Source organism: Drosophila suzukii (genome assembly GCF_043229965.1).
Source record: "Drosophila suzukii chromosome 2 unlocalized genomic scaffold, CBGP_Dsuzu_IsoJpt1.0 scf_2c, whole genome shotgun sequence".
NCBI lineage: Eukaryota > Metazoa > Arthropoda > Insecta > Diptera > Drosophilidae > Drosophila > Drosophila suzukii.
In genome coordinates, this window is record NW_027255896.1 from 38260023 (window position 1) to 38280848 (window position 20826).

At 39.9% G+C, this 20826-nt stretch overlaps 1 protein-coding gene across 8 annotated transcripts in view; it reads right to left on the reverse strand.

The window, feature by feature from the left end:
* Nucleotides 1–20826, reverse strand: part of LOC139354527 (proton-coupled zinc antiporter SLC30A2-like) — a 407471-nt gene that overhangs the window by 17932 nt on the left and 368713 nt on the right. For 7 of the 8 annotated variants that reach the window (XM_070998777.1, XM_070998778.1, XM_070998773.1 and 4 more), the window contains one exon: nucleotides 16116–16352. In XM_070998777.1, coding sequence (XP_070854878.1) covers nucleotides 16116–16352 — 237 coding nt within the window. Of the gene's footprint in view, nucleotides 1–15946; nucleotides 16353–20826 lie in introns of those variants that run through there. The other variant, XM_070998779.1, reaches the window with a different exon arrangement.

A 20826-nucleotide genomic window follows, 5' to 3' on the forward strand; every position in this document is an offset into this window, starting at 1 on the left:
TTCTTGGTTAATAGATTTTTCTGGTTCTGGCCGTTGTTTTTTGGTTACAAATAATATGACATTTTTGTATTTTATAATAAGTAAAAAAATCAAATATATAATGATTAAAATTAATAATATAAAGGTAAGTGATATTTTGGTATTATTAATTTTAATGAAAGGATTTAAAATGTTTATATTATCTAAAGAAAGTTCTGAGTTATTTGATAATATGTAATCGGATATTTCTTAATTTTTGAAGTGGTTCGTAGTTAAGTAGTAAAGAATTTTGTTTTCCAAATTGGTATAAGAAATATTATTAATTTCGGTTGTACCATTAAATGTTATCAAAAATGAACCGTTTAAATGAGAGTTGTTCACAATATTGTTACCATTTATAAGAATGGCACCATCTTGTATGATGTCTGTTTTTTTATTTTTCTCTCTTTTTTTTTACAAGTGAATTTCTCGCCATTTAATAAGCGAGTAAAACAAGTTTTTTCATTATTTAAAGTGCAATAATTATTAAAAAGTTCGTTCTTAAAGTTAGACATTTCATAAAAAATATTTGCGCATTTTGCGACTTGATTGCTTAATACTAGTTTCCCATCGATTTGGGAAATCGCTCTAGCGTAATATATTTCGCATCTGTTTTTTATTATTGGGTATTTTATATAAATTATTACAAGTTCTTTATGCAGTGCGATTTTAAAAACAGAGATGTCCATTAAGTCAGCGATAATTACTGGTTTTTGTTCATGTTTTAATATTTCCATGATGTCATCATTGCTTAATATTTTGGTATTAAAAACGTCAATTTTTGCTAGTGTGATTGTGTCAATTAAATTTTGCAGATCAAATGTTAATAATCGTAAGCGATGTTTTCGCAGTGGTAAATCTTGATCAATAAAAACATTTTTAAAATCATCAGAAAGAGATTCTATTTCTTTAAACAGTTTGGAATTGATAATAAATTGCTTATTATTATTTTCAATTAATTCATCGATTTTATTCTGTATTTTAATAAAATCATCATGATCCGGAGTTCCAGCTAACCATTTCCACACAGTGCCTATCTCATTTATCCCCCTTTTTGACCTAGTTGATATTAATTGGGATAAAATTAATTCGATTACTTCTATGTCATATTTAATTTCCCATTGTGACCTTTTATTAGTATCCCTTTTTATATTATCTGATTCCAATTTATTATTTCTTTATAAAAACTGAAGTTAGTTACGTGGAATAATTCTGCGTATGAATCGTACGTCAATACGTCTTTATTGTCCTTGAATAAAAGATACTCGTGACTTGTATAGTCTATTATTTCTGATTTTGTTAATAAAATAAGGTGTAGTATGAGCACCTGATAAAACATTTTCTGGAAAAGGAAAAAAAAAAGTAACATATAAATTTTTAGAATTTTATATTATCTTTGTGAATAATTCTATTTCTATTGTTGATTATTATTTTGTTAGGTAAATTTTCTTTAACTACTTGTTTTTTATATCTAGTTTTAAGTTTATTTCTTTCCCCGTGTTTCTTTTCATAAATTACCTGTCCTACATGATATACTTTTTCTTTTCTGTTTTCATTATGTGTTTCTAACATTTTCTCTTGTGTATTTTTTAAAATTTGAGGAATGTTATCGTGCTTTATTTTATTATATAGTACGTCAAAGGGTTTTTGGTTCGTTGTAGAGTGAATGCTCTGATTATATTCTTGAGCGGCTCTTATTACTATTTCGGAATAGTCGGTCAGATTAAATTCTTCTTTAATGCATCGAGCTAATTCTGTTAGTGTAGAATGTGCCCTTTCAACTTGTCCGTTTGAGGTACTGTGCCTCGGGTCTGCGTAATGTAAAGTTAAACCGCACCTTTGTGCAAAAGATTTAAATTGGGCCGAGGTAAAGCTTGGTTCATTATCGGTCATTATTACTTTGGCTTGTGGAAAATGTTGAAGAAGTTCCATTACTTTGTTTTCGATATTTAATTTATTTTGGATTTCTTTTACTACTAAAAATTTTGAGTAAGCGTCAATACAAGTTATTAAAGTAAGACTTTGCGCGTAATAAATGTCGATGTGTAAATTTTCGCCTTCTTTAGTCGGGATTGGGGCTTCTCCAATTGGAATTTTAGTTGGGTGTCTGTTATATTTGTTTTCATTGCAAATTTTACAATTTTTTATATATTCTTTTAATTTTGTAAGTAAGTTTGGCCAATAATACAATCTACTGACTTGTTTATAATTTTCGTCAAGTCCCCTGTGTGCTCTGCAATGTGTTTCTTCGATTATAAGTGCTCTGTCCTCAGGAGTTTCTACATCTTGGACAAATATTTTTGTATACAAAAATTTATTCACAAAATTATCTTTAAGTGGTTTTTGAATTCTATAAAAGTCCTCTAAAGTACAATGAATACCTACCGTTAAATTAGGAGGAATATATTCTCTTAAGATTGATATCAAATTTTCGGGAGTGTCAAATTCTATTATATGTCTGGTATTTTCGAATATATTAATCGACTCATTTATTGTATACTTCCCCGTTGCTAATAGCAATTGTTGCTTAAACTGGTTTAAGGGTTTACGGGTTTCTTGTATAACATTCTCAAAACTACTCTCTGCTGAATGCTGAGTGTTTTGATCTGAGACCGATTCGTTACTGTCAGTTAAGTTGTTGATCTGAATTCTTGATAAGGCGTCTGCAACTACATTAGTTGTACCTGGCTTATAAATGACTTTAGGAGTGAAACTTTCTATGAAGGAGTACCAGCGTTTCATTTCAATATTAGGATTTTTATCAGAGATTGCGAAAGATAATGGTTGATGATCGGTTTGGATTTCAATTCCAATCACTCCGTATAAGTAATTTCTTAGATTTTTAAGAGCCCATACTATGGCTAAAAGTTCCTTCTTATTAGTTGCATAAACTTGTTCTGTTTTAGTCAAGGTTTTTGAAATAAAAGTAATTGGTTTACCTTCTTGAGATAATACTGCACCAATTGCGACGTCCTAAGCGTCGGTGGTCAAGGTAAATTTTTTAAGATAATCCGGTTGAACTAATTCTACTTGAGCAATGAGATTTTCTTTCAGCTCGTTAAAAGCTTTAATAGCTGGGTCATCCAGCTGAATTAACATTTTTGTTAACATTCTTTTTGAAATTTTGCCATTATGACCTCCAAGATATTTTGTTAGAGGTTTGGCTATAGAGGCGTAATTTAAAACAAATTTTCTATAATAGCCCGTAAGGCCTAAGAAACTTCTTAGTTCCCGAATATTTTTTGGAAGCGGATATTTAATTATGGTGTCAATTTTTTCTGGGTCTGTTTTGATGACGTTATAAGATACGATGTATCCTAGAAAACTGGTTTCGCGTTTGAAAAACTTTGATTTTTCTAATGAGATTTTCATGTTTGCCTTTAATAGTATATTTATAATTTTGTTTAAGTCTTTATAATGTTGTTCAATCGAGTTTGAGAATATTATAATGTCGTCCATGTAGACATGACATGTTTTCCCTATCTGTTCTCTTAGGATGTCGTCCATTGCTCTCTGAAAAATTCTTGGTGCATTTGTTAGTCCGAATGGCATTCTTAAAAATTCGTATTTTCCATTATTTATTGAAAAGGATGTTTTTTCTACATCAGATTCTTTCATTAATATCTGATGAAAACCTGATTCTAAATCTATTGTTGAAAAATATCTTGCTTTTCCCAAATTAGATAGAATTACTGATGGGTCTTGCATTGGGTACCTGTCAGGTATGGTATTTTCATTTAATTTTTTATAGTCAATGACGAGTCTTAATTTACGGCTTCCGTCTTGATTTTCTCCTTTCTTTGGTACTACCAGAACTGGTGAATTATAAGGGCTTCGACTGGGCCTTATAATTTCCTCTGCTAACATTCTACTGATTTCGCTGTTCACGAAGTCGGTGACAGAAAAGGCGTACGGATATTGTTTCCCGTATATTGGCCTGTCGTGAATAAGATTTATTTCCCCCTTTATGTCTGTTCTAAAAGGAATTTGCATATTTATCTTTGAATGCTCTTTTTCAATATAGAGAACTATTTTTTCCTTTAGTCCGTCTAATTGATCAGTACCTATATTGTTTATCTGTTGTTTGTCGGATAACTCAACGACGGCGGGCTTGAAATTTTTATATTTCAAACGATTTTTATTTATTTGATTTTTGACGGTAATTACTTCGTCGGCACTCTCAGGATTTTGAATTCCCAAGATATTTGTATTTTTATTGACGGTATTTACTTCGTCGGCACTCTCAGGATTTTGAATTCCCAAGATAATTGTATTTTTATTGACGGTATTTACTTCGTCGGCACTCTCAGGATTTTGTATTCCCAAGCCTTTTTCACTATTTTCCACAAATAATGAATCTGTGTTTTCGCTATTTTTTTCATCAAAATATTTTTTTATAATAAATTCTTTTAACGGAAGAATATTATTTTCTTCAATTAAACTTATTTCATTTTTTTCCTCATTATCATAATATTTTAACTTTTCTGTTTTCCCTTTATATTCCAAGACTCCCTTTTCTATATTTATTATAGCTCCGATTTTTCTTAATAAATTAAATCCAATTAGCAGATCGGATTCTAATCCTTCGATTTCATAAAATAATTGTCTTGTTTCAAATATATTTATAATATGGTAATACCCAATAATTGAATACCCATGAACTGTAGTTACCTTTTTGTATATTGATAGCTCATTTTTATTTTCGAAAATTCCCTTTTTTATATAACAAGCAGTGGCTCCTGTATCTATTAAAATCTTTAACTGCTTCTTGGTTTTTCGGTCTGTCCTATTTAAATAAGGCATTCCCCTGTAGGGGTCTGGTCTAAAAAATGATCTTCGTTGATATTGTTTAATCTGGTTACTTTATTAGCTGGCTGATTTACTGTTCCTTCTAGTTCCCTTTTCTGAGCTTGAGTTTGCTCTTTATTTTGATTTGCGCGATAGTTATTTGATCGATTATTATTTTGATAATAATAATTATTGTATCTACCTCGATTATTAATTGCCTGCCAATTATTATTCGGCTGTCGATTGTAACTAGGTTTGTTCTGGAGTTGAATCGATGGATCAACATCCATTGGCTCGACGGCTTGTTGCTTTTGATTATTATTATGATTATCGTTTTGCCAAAAATTTCCCTTTTGTGGCCAATTATAATTCTGGTTATTTCTCCAATAATTTCCCGTTTTATTAGTATTATTGTTCTGTCTTTTTTGATCAAATCGTAAGTTGTTTCCCTGATATTTATTTTCATTTTTAAATCCATTAAACCTGTTTGCAAATTGAGCACGGAAATTGTTTGATTCTAGTTCTTGGACCTTTGCCAAGGCATTAGGTAAATCTGGTGGATTTAATGAGAAAAGATAGATCCATTTAGCCCAGATATAAAAATTCGTAAAGCATTGCTCCTTATTGTTTTGTTTGTTTCTTTGGCAATTACGCTGTTCTTTCCGTATGTCATTATGGTTTTGTTTATTAGTAGTGTCATTTTTTTATTGACTTCATTATAGTATTCTGTAACTGTCATTCGTCCCTGCCTGAGGATACTTAGTTCTAACTCCAGAATATGTATTGGGCGTTTATCGCTATATATAAAGTCCAATCTAGATAAGATTGCTCTAAAGTTTAAAACGGTGCCATGATTGGTAAGAGCATCATGGGCAGCTCCCAAAATTTTATTTCGTAAAATTGTTAAGGCGATAAAATATTGTTCACTTTGAATTTTATAGAGACTCATTACAGTTTCTGCGGCTTCCCTCCAACCTACATATTGTGTTGGTTCACCCGTGAATTTTGGTAAAGATTTTACCACTTCAAGTGTTGTATCGCATTTTATAGTTGGGTCGATTGTTTGTATTTTATAATCCTCCACAGTGTTTGCATCTGTGGCTAACTTTCCTTCTAAACCTTCTATTTTCCTGCTCACTTCATTTAATTGAACATTTATCAATCTATTTATTAATTCCACTGTTAAGCCGCCTGCTGTGGCTATACTACCTGCAGAAAAATTTGGTGCTGAACCTCCGGCTGCCATGGTTAGATTTATTTCACCAAAGCTATTTATTAAATCTTCCAGATTGTTTAATATTTTTTGTTTTTTTTTTTTTAAATCGTGAATCTATCTTACTTTCTATCAATGTTTAAATCTTATATTATTTATATTTTTTTTTTTTTTAATTCCCTGATCTTAGATTATAATTTTTAATTTAATTATTTTTATTGAAAATTAATTTCTCACGAGACTGTCCCGATGGGGTCTTCCTTCTGCGAGGTTGTAGGTTGATCTTCCTTCTTTGTTATTTTGGTCGTAGTCGTGTTGAATTTTGGCGAGGGATTGCCCTTAAGCCCTTCATTCCTTCCTTCTTTGTTATTTATTGAAATATTCCAGTTTTTTTTTTTTTAATTATTGTTTAATTATTGATTTTTATTTTTCTTTCTTTTTTAATTTGTTTTTTTTTTGTTACTATGTTTTAAATATTACTTTTTAGTTTTCACTGAATTTATTATTTTGTTTTTGTTGTGTGTTCTTGCACTGTGAATTAATTTATTCGGTCCACCTTTATTATATTTTACCAGCTTATTTAAATGGATTATTACATTAATTGATTTCCATTTAAAGTTTTAAATCACGATCACTTGTCACAATGTTATGTGTCGTCGATTTATGGTGGATGTTTTGATTTTTCCACTAAAAATTTGAGTTTTTGGCTGCTCGAGTTCCTTTTTTAAATTTAATTTTTAATTTTCATTAAATTGTTTTTTTTAGAACTTTTGATTAAGCAGCCCCACGTTGGGCGCCAATTAAATTAGTCACTGGTAATATTTTTAAAAAAATAAATTTTATTTTTTAATTAAACTTGGTGTTAAACCTTTTTATTTCTTCTTCACTTTTACAAGACACTTATTTATTATTTTCGAACCGATCGCGGTCTTGGACAAAATAGGACTGAATCTTAATTCTAAAAAACTCTCCAATGAACCTCGGCCAGAAGCTTTCCTTTTCTTAAGCTTCCAGAACTTTAATTTTTGTTTAAAATAAAAGCTTATGCTGAAACTGTCGCATCTCGTTGTGAAATGAAATTATGCTGACCGATGCAATTTGATTGAAAATCGGAACGCAATATGTTCTGAACTTAGAACGCAATACTGTGGGCTTTGAACGGAAAAGTTTGGGCTTCGAACGGAAGCTTGTGTTTACTTTACGATTGGTTTATTTATCTTAGCAGGACGGTCAAGCGCGGCCCTCGAAGTAAATGGCAAAGGCAAAGGCAGAGTCTTTAAAGAAAGGCAATGTCGCTGAAGGCAGTGGTAACATAGCTGAGATTGAATTCAAAAATTTGTTTATAAATTCCATAAGTGGAACCGTTTCACGGGTTGGATAACTTACATATGCCTTTACCGCTTCCAATTGGGTCATCGATCGTTGATAACCCGAATCGCTCAGAGAACAAAGGGGTGCGAGGGGGGCAAAACCCAATATGTATAACAACACGGCTTGTCCTTTCCTTTCGTATAAGTACACTCAGTTGTTTTTATCGTGCTTAATTATTCCTGGGTTTCACTGCGCCGATTACACTGATTCACTAACCTTGCTTCCTACCGACCGTACTTTCTTTTCCGCGTGTTCCTTTGTTTTTCTCGTACGCGTGCGCGACCGTTCGCCTCGAGGTATCAGAGCCGAGAGAGACCGGAAACCGCCGTGTGGCCCTCTCATCCTTTTTCCCTTTGCCGTGCCAAATCGGTTTGGTATTTTCTCTATTTTCTAGTATTTTTTTTTATGGTTGCCACCTCGGGCGGATGGTGCGGAACCAAACTTGACCTATTTTTCACCCAAAAATCCTTATGTTCGCTTTCCACTTACTAAATCATAAACCTTCATTTTATATCTCTTACGTGCTAATAATAACAATGACAAACTTAAATGACTACTGCTTATATATATGTATTGTGGCAGTCTAGCCGTCAGGCAGGATCGTCACACCCCCCCCTTTCATACCGGGGGCTGATGATGAGCCGTCCGTCGCTCTTCACGGGACTGTATCCCGTAGAGTCCGACATTTTTGCGTTGATGGCGAGCGCTATTTCCCTTAATAACTCGTCCCAGGAACTTAGGTCTCCCTCGGTGAGTTGGGCTATCATCGTCTTGACCGTCCGATTCATCCTCTCGGTATTGTTCTCCTGTGGACAGTATGGAGCAGTATATTGGATCTCTACCCCTATCGTGTGGAAGTACTCTTTCAAGATGCGGCTGGTAAATTGAGTACCGTTATCGCAGACGAACTTCCGAGGGATGCCGACTCGGCCCAGTATCCGTTCCCGAAATGCCTTCTGAACTTGGGCGGCGGTAGCTTTCCGTAACGGGATCAACTCCAGCCATTTGGAAAAGATGTCATGAAATACGAGGAGCATGGTGTTCCCGCGTCCCGACCGGGGTAGCGGGCCGACAAAGTCTGCGCATAAAACGTCAAACGGTTCGCTTGTTATGCGGGTTAACATTTTGCCTGCCGCTTTCGTCTGGGCGGTTTTGAACTTATGGCACGACTCGCAGCGCTGGACGTAACGCTTTGCGTCCCTAAACATGCCGGGCCAGAAATACCTCTGAGATAGTCGAGAAACGGTTTTTTGGACACCCAGATGTCCAGCCGTGGGCGTGTCGTGGCATACTTGGAGGACTCGGACTCTATTTGAACTAGGGACACACAGTTTCCACGGGAAGTAGTTCTCGTCATCAGCTCTGTGTCCCAAATTCCGGTATAGTTGTCCATTTTCCATCGTGTAGTCTGAGAACTTCTCGGGATATTCTTTTATCTTAGCTCGCATACCTTGGATCCGTTTACAGGGTGTGTCCACTTCGGCCATCTGTTTCAAGAATCCACAGGGTTGCCGGGTTGCGGGATAACGCGTCCGCCACCACGTTCAATTTGCCTCGAGGGTACCGCACGTTGAACTGGAACTGTTGCAACTCCATCGCCCATCTTGCTACCCGACCGGAGGGACTTTCGATGGAGTTCAACCATTTGAGGGCTAGGTGGTCGGTAACCACCTCGAACCGATACCCTTCCAAGTAGCACCGCATTTTTCTGATAGCCCATATGATGGCCAGACACTCTTTCTCCGTCGTCGTGTAATTGCCCTCCGTGGCTGTGAGTCGACGGCTGGCGTACGCGATGACTCTCTCCTGGCCCTCGATATCTTGCGACAAGACCGCTCCTAGCCCCACGTCGCTAGCGTCAGTTTGCAACACAAACGTCTTGTCGAAGTCGGGGCATCCTAACACGGGGTGGTGGTTAACCTTCTTTTTACCTCTTCCAGCGCGTTCTGTTGCTCGGGACCCCATGCCCACTTCCGGCCTTTCTTCAACAGGGCGGTCATTGGTTGTACCACGGTTGCGAAGTTAGGGACGAACCGGCGATACCAAGAGGCCATGCCTAGCCACTGTCTGAGCTCCTTGAGGCATGTAGGGGACTTAAGGTTGGTAATGGCCGTCACTTTCTCCGGGTCGGTCTGGACTCCTTCGGCGCTAATCACGTGACCTAGGTAAACTAACCTCCGCTTGAAAAACGCGCATTTATTCGGGTTCACCTTCAGGTTCACCCTCCGTAGCCTACGGAAGACTTCGCCCAGATTGGACAAATGTTGTTCCTCCGTGGCGCCTATAACGATGATATCGTCCAAATAGGCGAAGGCTAACGGCTCTATGTCCGCACCAATCACGCTATCCAAGGCGCGCTGGAAGGTTGCGCTGGCCGAGTGAAGTCCGAAGGGCATGACCTTCCACTGGTATAGGCCTCTGCCCGGAACGGTGAAGGCCGTGAACTGACAGCTATCCTTGGCCATGGGTATTTGCCAATAACCGTGCTTTAAGTCCAACGTCGAAATGTATCGGGCTTGACGTAGTTTTTCCAAGATGTGGTTGATCCTGGGGACGGGGTACGCGTCGGGCACTGAGTGAGCGTTCAATTGTCTATAATCAACGCACATGCGCCATTCACCCGTCTTCTTTTTGACCAACACTATGGGTGCGCTATGCGGGCTCCGTGAAGGTTCGATGGCGTCTTCTCGGAGTAGTTCATTCACTTGGGCGTCGATCACGCTCTGCATAGCCGGATTCCTTGGGTAATACCTTTGTTTCAAAGGTTTATCGTCTCGCATTATAATAAGATGTTCCGCCACGTGTGACACACCTCGAAGCTCCTTGAAAAGCGTCAACTCACGGGTGATGAATTCCCGCTGGTCGGGTCTTAGGTCATCCTCTTCCGTCATTGATTTTCCATCCTCTGCTTCGTCGATTTCGTCCGGCCGGAAGTCCTCCAAGGCTTTTCCCGGTTCGTCGTACCTCCTGATCTCGTCTCCTCCGTGGTCGTTCTTTCGTTCTCCTGATGGGGTCATCTGGCGCATGATCCGGTTGTGCGCGGGGACCTCACTCTGCTCTGTATACATAGTGTCCTTATCGTCGGATTCCTGCTTTCCTAGAACCGTCGTACTCCTTCCTTCGAGTACTCCCGGGCTCGTATCCTCTGACGACCTCCGATCGACTTTACTTGGCCGCAGTCGGGGGTCTTCCGCCGACGGGCTCAATTTTACCTTTAAGGTGGCTTCTCCGTATTGTATCTGTGTTCCCATCGCCGCCAAGAAATCCATGCCTAATATCACGCTATCCAACATGGTTGGCATTACCAAGATTGGCATCCACACTCGCGTGCCAGCTAATTCCACGCGAGTGCGCCATAGCTGCTTCACTGCTAGGCTTGACCGATAAGCTAACGCTATCGTAGTGATGATCTCTTGCATCTCCTCCGGTCTCGCTACCGTACGAACGTACTCTTCGCTCGCAAAGATCCTCGACGCTCCCGTATCCACCGTGGCGTCCACCCATCGGCCTCCGATCTGCACGGTAGCAGTGATCAGGCCGTTGCTTATCCTTAGTGGTGGGTTCCTTGATGTCGGGCTGCTACTTCGTTGTTCGCTACTACGTTGTTTGTTTCCCGGGGTATCTCGGCGACAACAATCGACAGTCAATATATTCCTACGACCACAGTCCCAACAAAAGTTCAGGCGTGCATTAGTACAACCCCGTCTAAAGTGGCCGACTTCTCCACACCAGCACGCTGGACGTCGATGTTCGATAGGGGCTGTCTGATCATTTGATGAGTTGCATTCCCTCCTTGAATGGGTACCTCTGGGCTTCGAAAGGGGTTCGGCGTCCGACGAGGGCTGGTCTTATCCCGGTCCGTAGCCCCCACGCTAGGAATGCCTGCGCGACTCGACTCGCTCGGCTAGCAAATGTCGTGGCAGAGTGATGGTGAATGGAGCTTCTGACTCGGGCGGTTTCGACCCGCCGTGGTTTCCGAGGGACGGGACGATGAAATCTCGTGACGTGTCGGGATGGACTCCTCGATGGCTTGTCAGTCTTCCGGGAGAGGTGTAGCCGGCGAAATGCGGGACCTGACTCTGGCTAACTTGGGTCATCTTGGCTCCCGCCATAAGCCCTTTGTCGTCTCGTAGCCGGTTCGGAGTTGCAGCTCTCGAGCAATACTGCTCCTGTAGTTGAGAGAGTCGTTCCCACACCGACTTTGGAAACAATCCTGTGCTCACGAGTGTAGCGAATGCCTTCTGTGTTTCTGCTACGGTGCCGTCGGCGCTAAACCCGAACTCGAGTGCTAGACCGGTTAATTCATCTTTGCGGCGGGCGTAAATCCATCGTACTCCTACTCCAGGGCTTACAATCGAATCGTCTTCTTCGTATTCGCCGTCGGACTTCTTCAGGTTAGCCATAGTTTATTGCAGTGCGCGAATCTCCTTTTCCTTCTCCGTTTGCTCTTTGGAGTCCTTCACTCTAACGGTTAGTAACGCTCTGCAGTGGCACGAACCTTCGGGATAAAGATCTTTATCTTAGTGGGTCTTTAGGCCACTTTGGTGTTGCTCTAGTTAGTCTCAATGTCCCTGTTCGGGCGCCTCTTGTAAGGATGCTCTCTGGCCAGGATATAACTCTCAGTCGGATCCAGAGGACCTTTTACAAGAAATTTGGAAAGTCACTGAGACATAGGGCTAGAGAGTAATATTCGCGGGGCGAACGATGATTTCTGATCAATTATCCCGGAGACTCTACGTCTATCCGCTCGAAGGGGGGGTGTATTCCAGGACCTACGGTAACATCAGAACACCAAGTCCTTTTGTGTCGGAAAATTCCACGGGCTGGACCCTCGGGCGAGGCCGCAGCCGGGTTCTATCGTACGTGGCCGAGGTATGAGGCCCGCGAGGCCAAAAATTCCACGGGCTGGACCTTCTGGCGAGGCCGCAGCCGGGTTCTATTGTACGTGGCCGAGGGATGAGGCTTGCGATGCCAAAAATTCCACGGGCTGGACCTTCGGGCGAGGCCGCAGCCAGATTCTGTCGTGGTTGGCCGGCTGAAAGCAAGTTTGATTATTCAAAGTCGGAAGGGTCTGCCCTTCCGCTACGGTGTGGGAGTTAATAGGACACGAAGGTATCTGCCACCTCGTGGGGGGGGGGGGGGGTTAATAGGACACGAAGGGATCTTCCACCTCGTGGGGGGGTTAATAAGATACGAAGGGATCTGCCACCTCGTGGGGGTTAATAGGACACGAAATGATCTGCCACCTCGTGGGGGGTTAATAGGGCACGAAGGGATATACCACCTCGTGGGGGGTTAATAGGATATGAAGGGATCTGCCACCTCGTGGGGAGGGTTAATAGGGCACGAAGTGATATACCATTTCGTGGGGAGGGAGGAATTAAGCGGGAGAGTGAGGGGGTCTTCCGCCGCGCTGCGCAGTACCTACCTGGTGGGTGAAATTCATAAGATCGGGATAATGTTCATATGTCTTTACCGCTTCCAATTGGGTCATCGATCGTTGATAACCCGAATCGCTCAGAGAACAAAGGGGTGCGAGGGGTGCAAAACCCAATATGTATAACAACACGGCTTGTCCTTTCCTTTCGTATAAGTTCACTCAGTTGTATTTATCGTGCTTAGTTATTCCTGGGTTTCACTGCGCCGATTACACAGATTCACTAACCTTGCTTCCTACCGACCGTGCTTTCTTTTCCGCGTGTTCGTTTGTTTTTGTCGTCCGAGTGCGCGACCGTTCGCCTCTAGGTACCAGAGCCGAGAGAACCCGTAAACCGCCGTGTGGCCCTCTCATCCTTTTTCCCTTTGCCTTGCCAGATCGGTTTGGTATTTTCTCTATTTTCTAGTATTTTTTTATGGTTGCGACCTCGGGCGGATGGTGCGGAACCAAACTTGACCTATTTTGGTTTTGCACCCAAAAATCCATATGTTCGCTTTCCACTTACTAAATCATAAACCTTCATTTTATATCTCTTACGTGCTAATAATAACAATGCCAAACTTAAATGACTACTGCTTATATATATATATTGTGGCGGTCTAGCCATCAGGCAGGATCGTCACACACTTTCTTCAGCAACTTCAACATTCTAAATATTTTCATTTTCGGTCTCAACATTAGTATAATCATCACACACATTAAGCTCCTCGGGAATTTCCCCATCTGGTAATATTCTTAAATCTTCGTGAGCATACTTGTAAGTTCGTTTACTAGTTAATGACTTTAAAATATACCTGTCACCCTCTAGAACCTATGTTATTTCTAAAGGCCCCTTGAATCTTGGACTCAGCTTGGGTTGATGCCTTTCCCCGTTTTTAAGTAGTACAAAATCTCCAACATTGTGTCTACGTACTTTCGCCTTACTTTTATCAAACCGTTCTTTATCATACACTGCAGTAACTAAAACATTTTTTTTCAGCTTGTGCTCTAACGTTCGATAGATCTACATCATTTTCTATGTCACTAGGTGGAAGTAATCCTAATGGCCGTGCTACTTTTCCCAACAACATTTCAAGAGGACTTGCCTTCGTCACACGATTAGTTGTACAATTTATTGCTAGCTGCACCTCTCCTAGCACATCCTGCCAAGACTGTGTTCCAGTTTCATCCGCCGTTAACATATTTTTCAACGTGCTCATTGTTCATTCCACTTGGCTATTAGCTCTACTAGCACCAATGGCAATCAAGTGAAAGTTTATTTTGTGATCTGAACAAAATTCACTAAACTTTGCTCCAGTAAAACACCTTCCCTGGTCAGCTATTATTCGGTTTGGTACTCCAAACAACGAAATAGCGGACTTGACAGCCTTTATGCAACTCTCACTGTCCAACTTAAGGGTATGACTAAGATAGACATATTTGGTAAACGCGTCAACTTGAACAATAACATACACCTTTTGGCCACTCTTGCCGCTTAATTTCCCTGTTATGTCGATGTGGATTGTGTGCCAAGGAATATTTACTTTTTGGATTGGATGCAGTTCAGCCTGAATCTTTCCTGAGGTTGATTTAGACATTGTGCAAGTGATGCAGTTGTCAACAAATTTTTTGACGTATTTTGACATATTGTCAAACCAGTAAAAATCGTAAACTTTATCCAGTGTCTTTTCGAAACCTAAATGCATTATCGACTCATGAACTTGGTTTATAACGGACCATCTGAAAGCAGGGGGCACCACCGGTAAACAGCCGGCCATTCCTCTGTATTTTTCGGTAAAGAACCTCTGTCCTTAGTTCATATGTTTTTGCAATATCTTCATCAAGAGAAAAAGCTTTTAATTTAGTCACGATTTCGGCTATGTCTGAGTATCGACGCTGTTCAGCAATGAGCCAATTACTTGAAATTTCGGCAAATTAACTCTCTTCTCCTCAATTACTTTTGGAGCAAAAGTAGTCCCTGGCCACTGAAAACATTAAATGGAACAAACATTAAATTGATAGCACCCATTATTTTTTGGCAATTATCACCATATTACGTAGGAGTATAATATGACTTATGAGGACTTCTTCAAGGTAGACCATTGGGCCTCTACTTTTTATCATTTTTATAAATGACATTTGTGCTTTTGAATTTTATATCACCAAAGATATGTGGCATATTCGGCTTTGTTAAGTGAAATACTATGTTATTCAAAAATCCGCATTCCACATTGTCCGTATACTCTACATTTGTCCGATCCACAGTTGAACATGCTTCCTTTATTTGAAATACTTTGGGAAGTATCTACCCTATTTTAGCCAGCGTTCCCTACTGCACACTTGTTCCTTGGAGGATCGCCGTTCAATTGCAGTCTTAATGACATTCTAGTAAAAAATATTAATAGGGCATGCCTTGTTGCAATATTTTAAATATTCCTGTTGGGAATCTTCGTACAATCTTTCCATTTCTGGAGTGTGCTGTCAGCACAAATTATGATCGTATTGATCCAATAATAAGGGCTCTCAGATTGTTCTATTCCCTGCTTGCAAGCATTCGATTTGGTTGGGGTACTCTCAGGCAAATCCTTAGGGAATATTTTTAAAATAATTTTTAGAAGTAGATTTAAATTAAACATTTGTAGCCAGAGAAGGATTTATTTATTTGCGATTAATAAACAAATACAAATGATGGCAGGATGTTAGTTATACTTATTTTACTAAAATTAATTAACTAATCATTGCACCTCACAGCATTTATCACAACTTTTATCATGTTTATGATATAAGTTTGATGAATTCTCAAAAGCCTGAAATGAAATTTACCCCTGTTCATGCGAATTCATATATTTTTTTATTCTCAGCTGACAGAGTTGCCGGACCGGTATGAAGATACGATATGTGCAATGAAAATATAATATATATGAAAATTCGATATAACAAGGGTAAAAACTTTATTAATAAATACAAGAAAGTGTCAAAAAATATTATTAAAAGGAAGAAAATACCATCAATTTTAGTATTCATATTAATTTATACTTACATGTTTTGGCGTTCTTGAGCTAATCTTAAGAAGTAGGTTACAATATTGAAAAAAAAAATTAATTAGAGTAACAGAAACAGTAGGTTTAAAATGAACATTTTATTTTTATTTTTCGTCTAGGCAAGGCCCAGTAAGCAGTGTCGATGACCCAGGGCCAAAAGGGAATACTGTTATTATAGCTTACTTAAACGGCAATATTTGATTAACCACACGCTATTAAAGTGCAATGTAATCAACACTTTTTGTTGTACTTATGTATTATTACCTACCCAGGCTGTTGTAATAACTTCGTCTCATCTATAATAACAATATTTTCCATGCTTGGATCGTTATCTGTCGTCTTCAATGCATCATTCTTTATAAAGCTTTTACTACTAGCTGCCGTAACTGAATACGTGTCAGTATGTATGTGGGAAGAACCGTGACTATGCTGGTGTCCATTTCCGTGACTGTGGCCGTGTCCTTTGCCGCTTGCGAACCAAGAGCCATGCAAAATGAACATCATTCTGTTTAAAATTTAAAATTTATTGGATTAGGAGAAAAGAAAGGGGAAACGCTATGGTCGAGTGCCTCGACTATCATATATCCGTTACTAAGGGAACCACTTTAATTGGTTAACTAATGACCCGATATTATCAACTTTCAGCACGTTGATAAATATTGACAATTTAAATAAAATAAAATGTATACTAAAAAAGATTTAAAAAATGTGAACGCCATAAACTTTTGCGATCTGTGGACGTGCGCTTGGAACTGGCCTGAAGTAAACATGCGCTCTCAAAAAACCTTAGAATTTCCTTTAGAATATAGTACTCAGATCAGCTAAGAGTTTCACTAGACAAAAAAGCTTATTCTTTATTGTGTGACCGAAGTTTTCAAAGTTCACCAGCAATGCATTTATATTTGAAAGTGGCCTAAAATTCATTTTAGTTGCATAATTTTGCACTAAAGTATCGTATTCCAATGGTTTATGTACTAGTCGAACCGTATTGAAATTTGAAATACCGAAGTTTTCAAAGTTCACCAGCAATGCATTTATATTTGAATGTGGTCCAAAATTCATTTGAATTGCATAACTTTGCACTGAAGTATCATATTCCAGTGGTTTAGGTACTAATCGACCCGTATTTACTACTTTGCTTTTTTTTCTTTTGTGCCTTATGAAAGTGGCACCATCACATTTCTAACAATAACTTCCTACAAGTTCGTGACGAACATTTTGTAGGGTATGAAGATATAATTTTTTGTTGGTATTTGTTGACATTATATCGTTATTTGTTTTTTTCTACAGCCGATAACTAAAAAAACAATTATTTGTAGTTGAAGTTTGTAAACTAAGTGTACACGTAAAGTGGTATTCCAATATTGTACATTTTCAAACTTTTTTGAAGAAAACAAAGTAGAACGCTGTAGTCGAGTACCCCGACTATCAGATACCCGTTACTCAGCTTATGCGACCGAAGGGAAATAGAGATATACAATCAGCAAAGAGAGATTGAAATGCGCCACTACCCGTGATCTCAATGTGTGGTTATGTGGGAGGTAGACAGATTTAAGAGTCATGCGCGTTAGAGTGGGCGTGGCAAATTTTTTTTTGGACCAATCGATTGGTACTGACGAGACCAATATATTTCAGTTAAAATTTGTTATCTGTCCGCGCCAAGGAGGTGCTACTGTGAGTTAGTGGTTATCAGACGAGAGCAGTTACGTCCAGATGGTCTCTCATCTCGCTCTCGGACTGTTAACAGTCTCCACCCCCGCTCTCCTAACATTAGAGTTTAGTAGAAGCTGTTAGTTCTAATTTACCAGTGAAAGAAAGCCCACGCAGTGGCCAATAAAGCGAAATATTCTTTGAAAGTTTAACAAGTGACTTTTCTATTCGATACGGGAACAAAACCGACAGCCAGAACCCAGGAAACCCGCCACCCTCCACTTCATGTTCCTTCGAGCCGGATATTTCCAGCAGTTTACGAGTTCCAGCGTTCAGCGGCAGAGATTTCCGAGCTCTTCAAAAAATCCAAGATAAGTACGAATATTCCATATTTCCATTGCCGATCAGCCAGATATTTCCCAAGAACCCAATTTTCTTAAATCTGTCTGATCGTCCATTTCTATTGTGCATACGATCGCCATATTCCGGCTTCTTTTTCGTATTTGCCATTTCCATACATATTCATTCATATACACATACTTCCATACGCGTTGCACCGTGCGAACATCTGTAGAGCGATATACTACAATACAGTCCACATTATTTCCAATTTCCAAAATTATTACAAATTATAAATTTAAATTACAATTTACACACATATATTTCCGAGTTCCCACAAACACACAAATCATACGCTCATACATACACACATATATCCCTGATGCATGCTTATTAATGTACGTATACATATGCCCGGCCATCTCAACATATGTACATAAGGGAAAAAGTCTCGTAGCGTAACGTAAGGCAACGTAAGCAAGGTAACCCACGTACCTTCTTTCGCGGTACACCCTATAAACATTTCGAAAGCGACATTTACAATACAGTCCACATTATTTCTAATTTCCAAATATAAAAAGGACAATTTACACACATATATTTTCAAGTTCCCACCAACACACATATCCATACGTCCATACATACACACATATAAACCTGATGAATGCTTATTAATATACGTACATATGCCTGTCCACTGCAACATACGTACTTAAGGAGAAACGCACATACGTTAATACACCCTACAAAAATTTCAACAACGATATTTGTTATATATATATGCATAATAATATTATCAAAAATCAAAATAACCTTATTCCAAGCCCATCACAACGATACGCCTTCCAGAATTTGCATGATATTTTTTTCAGCAGCGCCAATTCGCACACACCGGCGGCTCACATCTAAGTAGTTGATGTACGACTGTTCCGTTTCCACATATTCCAAAAGTAGACCGGAGCTGCAACGCTAATAGCGAACACAAGCGGACCGCTTGCGAAATATTAATTTTTTTTTTGGTTTTTAAAATCGAATTAAATTAATGATCATTTTTCTCTTGGCCCAGTAGCCCCAAAGTCGATCACAAAGGCAAAGAACGAAACTTCCTTAGCCACCCAAGGAGACGACAAGAAGCTGTCTGTTCCTACGAGCAATCAAAAACGATCGTCTCTGAGTCCGCTCACGCCTAAAGTTAGGCAACAAATCCAAACCAAGTCCGCAAAGTCGCCAGCAACTCGTTCTCAGGCAAGAATGAGTAACGAAGTTGCAATTGCAGCCCTCGCGCGGTTCATCACGGTGTCCGACCGTATGAGCCATTTCAGAGCGACGATTGAAACTCCAGGGCCGTCATCTCCGTCCGTCTACACCTGCAAAGTCCGTAAGGAAGAAGTCCGCTCACTCTGGGACAAAGCCGAGAAAGAATTTGAAGCGTGTCTAGACACGATTTCCGGCATTACGACTGAAGGGGCAGAAGAGATTCTGGCGACTATACACCGAAAATATGAATATTGCTATTCGGTGTACGAGGAGCTAGCTGTTCAGCTCAGTGAGGTAATCGACCGAGCCAATTCTCAGCATCCGCCCACGAGCACCAATAATCAGCACACTTACATTCCGTATCGCCATGCGATACTGAAGTATTCGAAGGGGACTATTTGAAATGGCCAACATTTATGGATCTTTTTACAGCAGTTTATGTCAACAATTCTACGTTGACATCGGTCGAGAAAATTTTTCATCTCAACGCTAGAACTAGCGGCGAGGCTAAGGCAATCGTAGCCAAGTCCCCTCTCACAAATGAGGGTTTCGATTCAGCATGGGCAGCGCTTCGAGACCGTTTCGAAAATAAGAGACTGCTAGTAAATAGCCAACTCAAACTCCTTTTTAATTTGAGTTCCGTAAGTTCTGAATCTGGCTCTGAAAGACCTACAGAGCACAATCCAAGGGTGTTTGATAGCGCTGGCTCATTCCAACATTTCCACAAAGAACTGGGACTGTCTCCTGGTATTTCTGTGCACCAGCAGATTACCAAAACTGACCCTTTCCTTATGGGAGCATCTTTCATCCAAGTCCGACATTCCGACCTGGGATGAAATGAACACGTTTCTTAGCGACCGATACCGAACGCTAGAGGCGATTGAGGATATGAAACCCAGCACTAGCAATCACTTTAATGCTAAGAGTCAACCCGTTTCCAGGAAGCTCAACTCCTTCGAAGCTACGGTGGTCACAAAACCAAAGAATTGCGATCTATGCTTAAAAGAGAGTCATCCAGTGCGCTTAAGTATACCAGCGTTTTCTCCAGACGTCTGTGGATGCGCGAACGAACTACATCAAAACAAAGCAGCTTTGCCTAAATTGTTTCGCGAGAGGCCACCAGCTACGTGAATGTAGTAGCACTCACAGCTGTTTCACATGTCGAGAGCGGCATCATACACTGTTGCATAAGGGCAGCCCCAATTCCTGTGGATCAACTTCCGCAATTAGTTCTTCAGCAGGCCCACAAAATCCAGCTGTACAGGGGGCCGCCAACGGTTCAGAAAATTTGCCCAGTGTGCTATGCTAGGTTTTGCTAGGCACGGCCATTATTGACATATGCCACTTGCGAACGAACTACAGGGCTCGCGCTCTGATAGACTCGGGTTCTGAGGCTACGATTATTACGGAACGCCTGTTCAATCTGACTAAGCTGCCATTCCGCCATATCCAAGCCCAAGTTTCGGGCTTAAATCAGACCGTTTCCGCTCAGGCGACCAGGTTCTGCCATTTTTCTATTCGAGCCCCTAATAAGCCAGGCCTTCACCTACCGGAAAGCTACCGTCCTACCCAATTTCACGAGATGCGCTGATTGATTTACCTGCCATTACCCTGGCAGATCCAACATTTTTAGACAGTTCCCAGATAGATGTTCTGATCGGAGCCGACATTCTACCGTCCGTGTTGCTGAGCGGCACGCGCACAAACATTTGTGGTCCTCTCCTAGGTCAGGA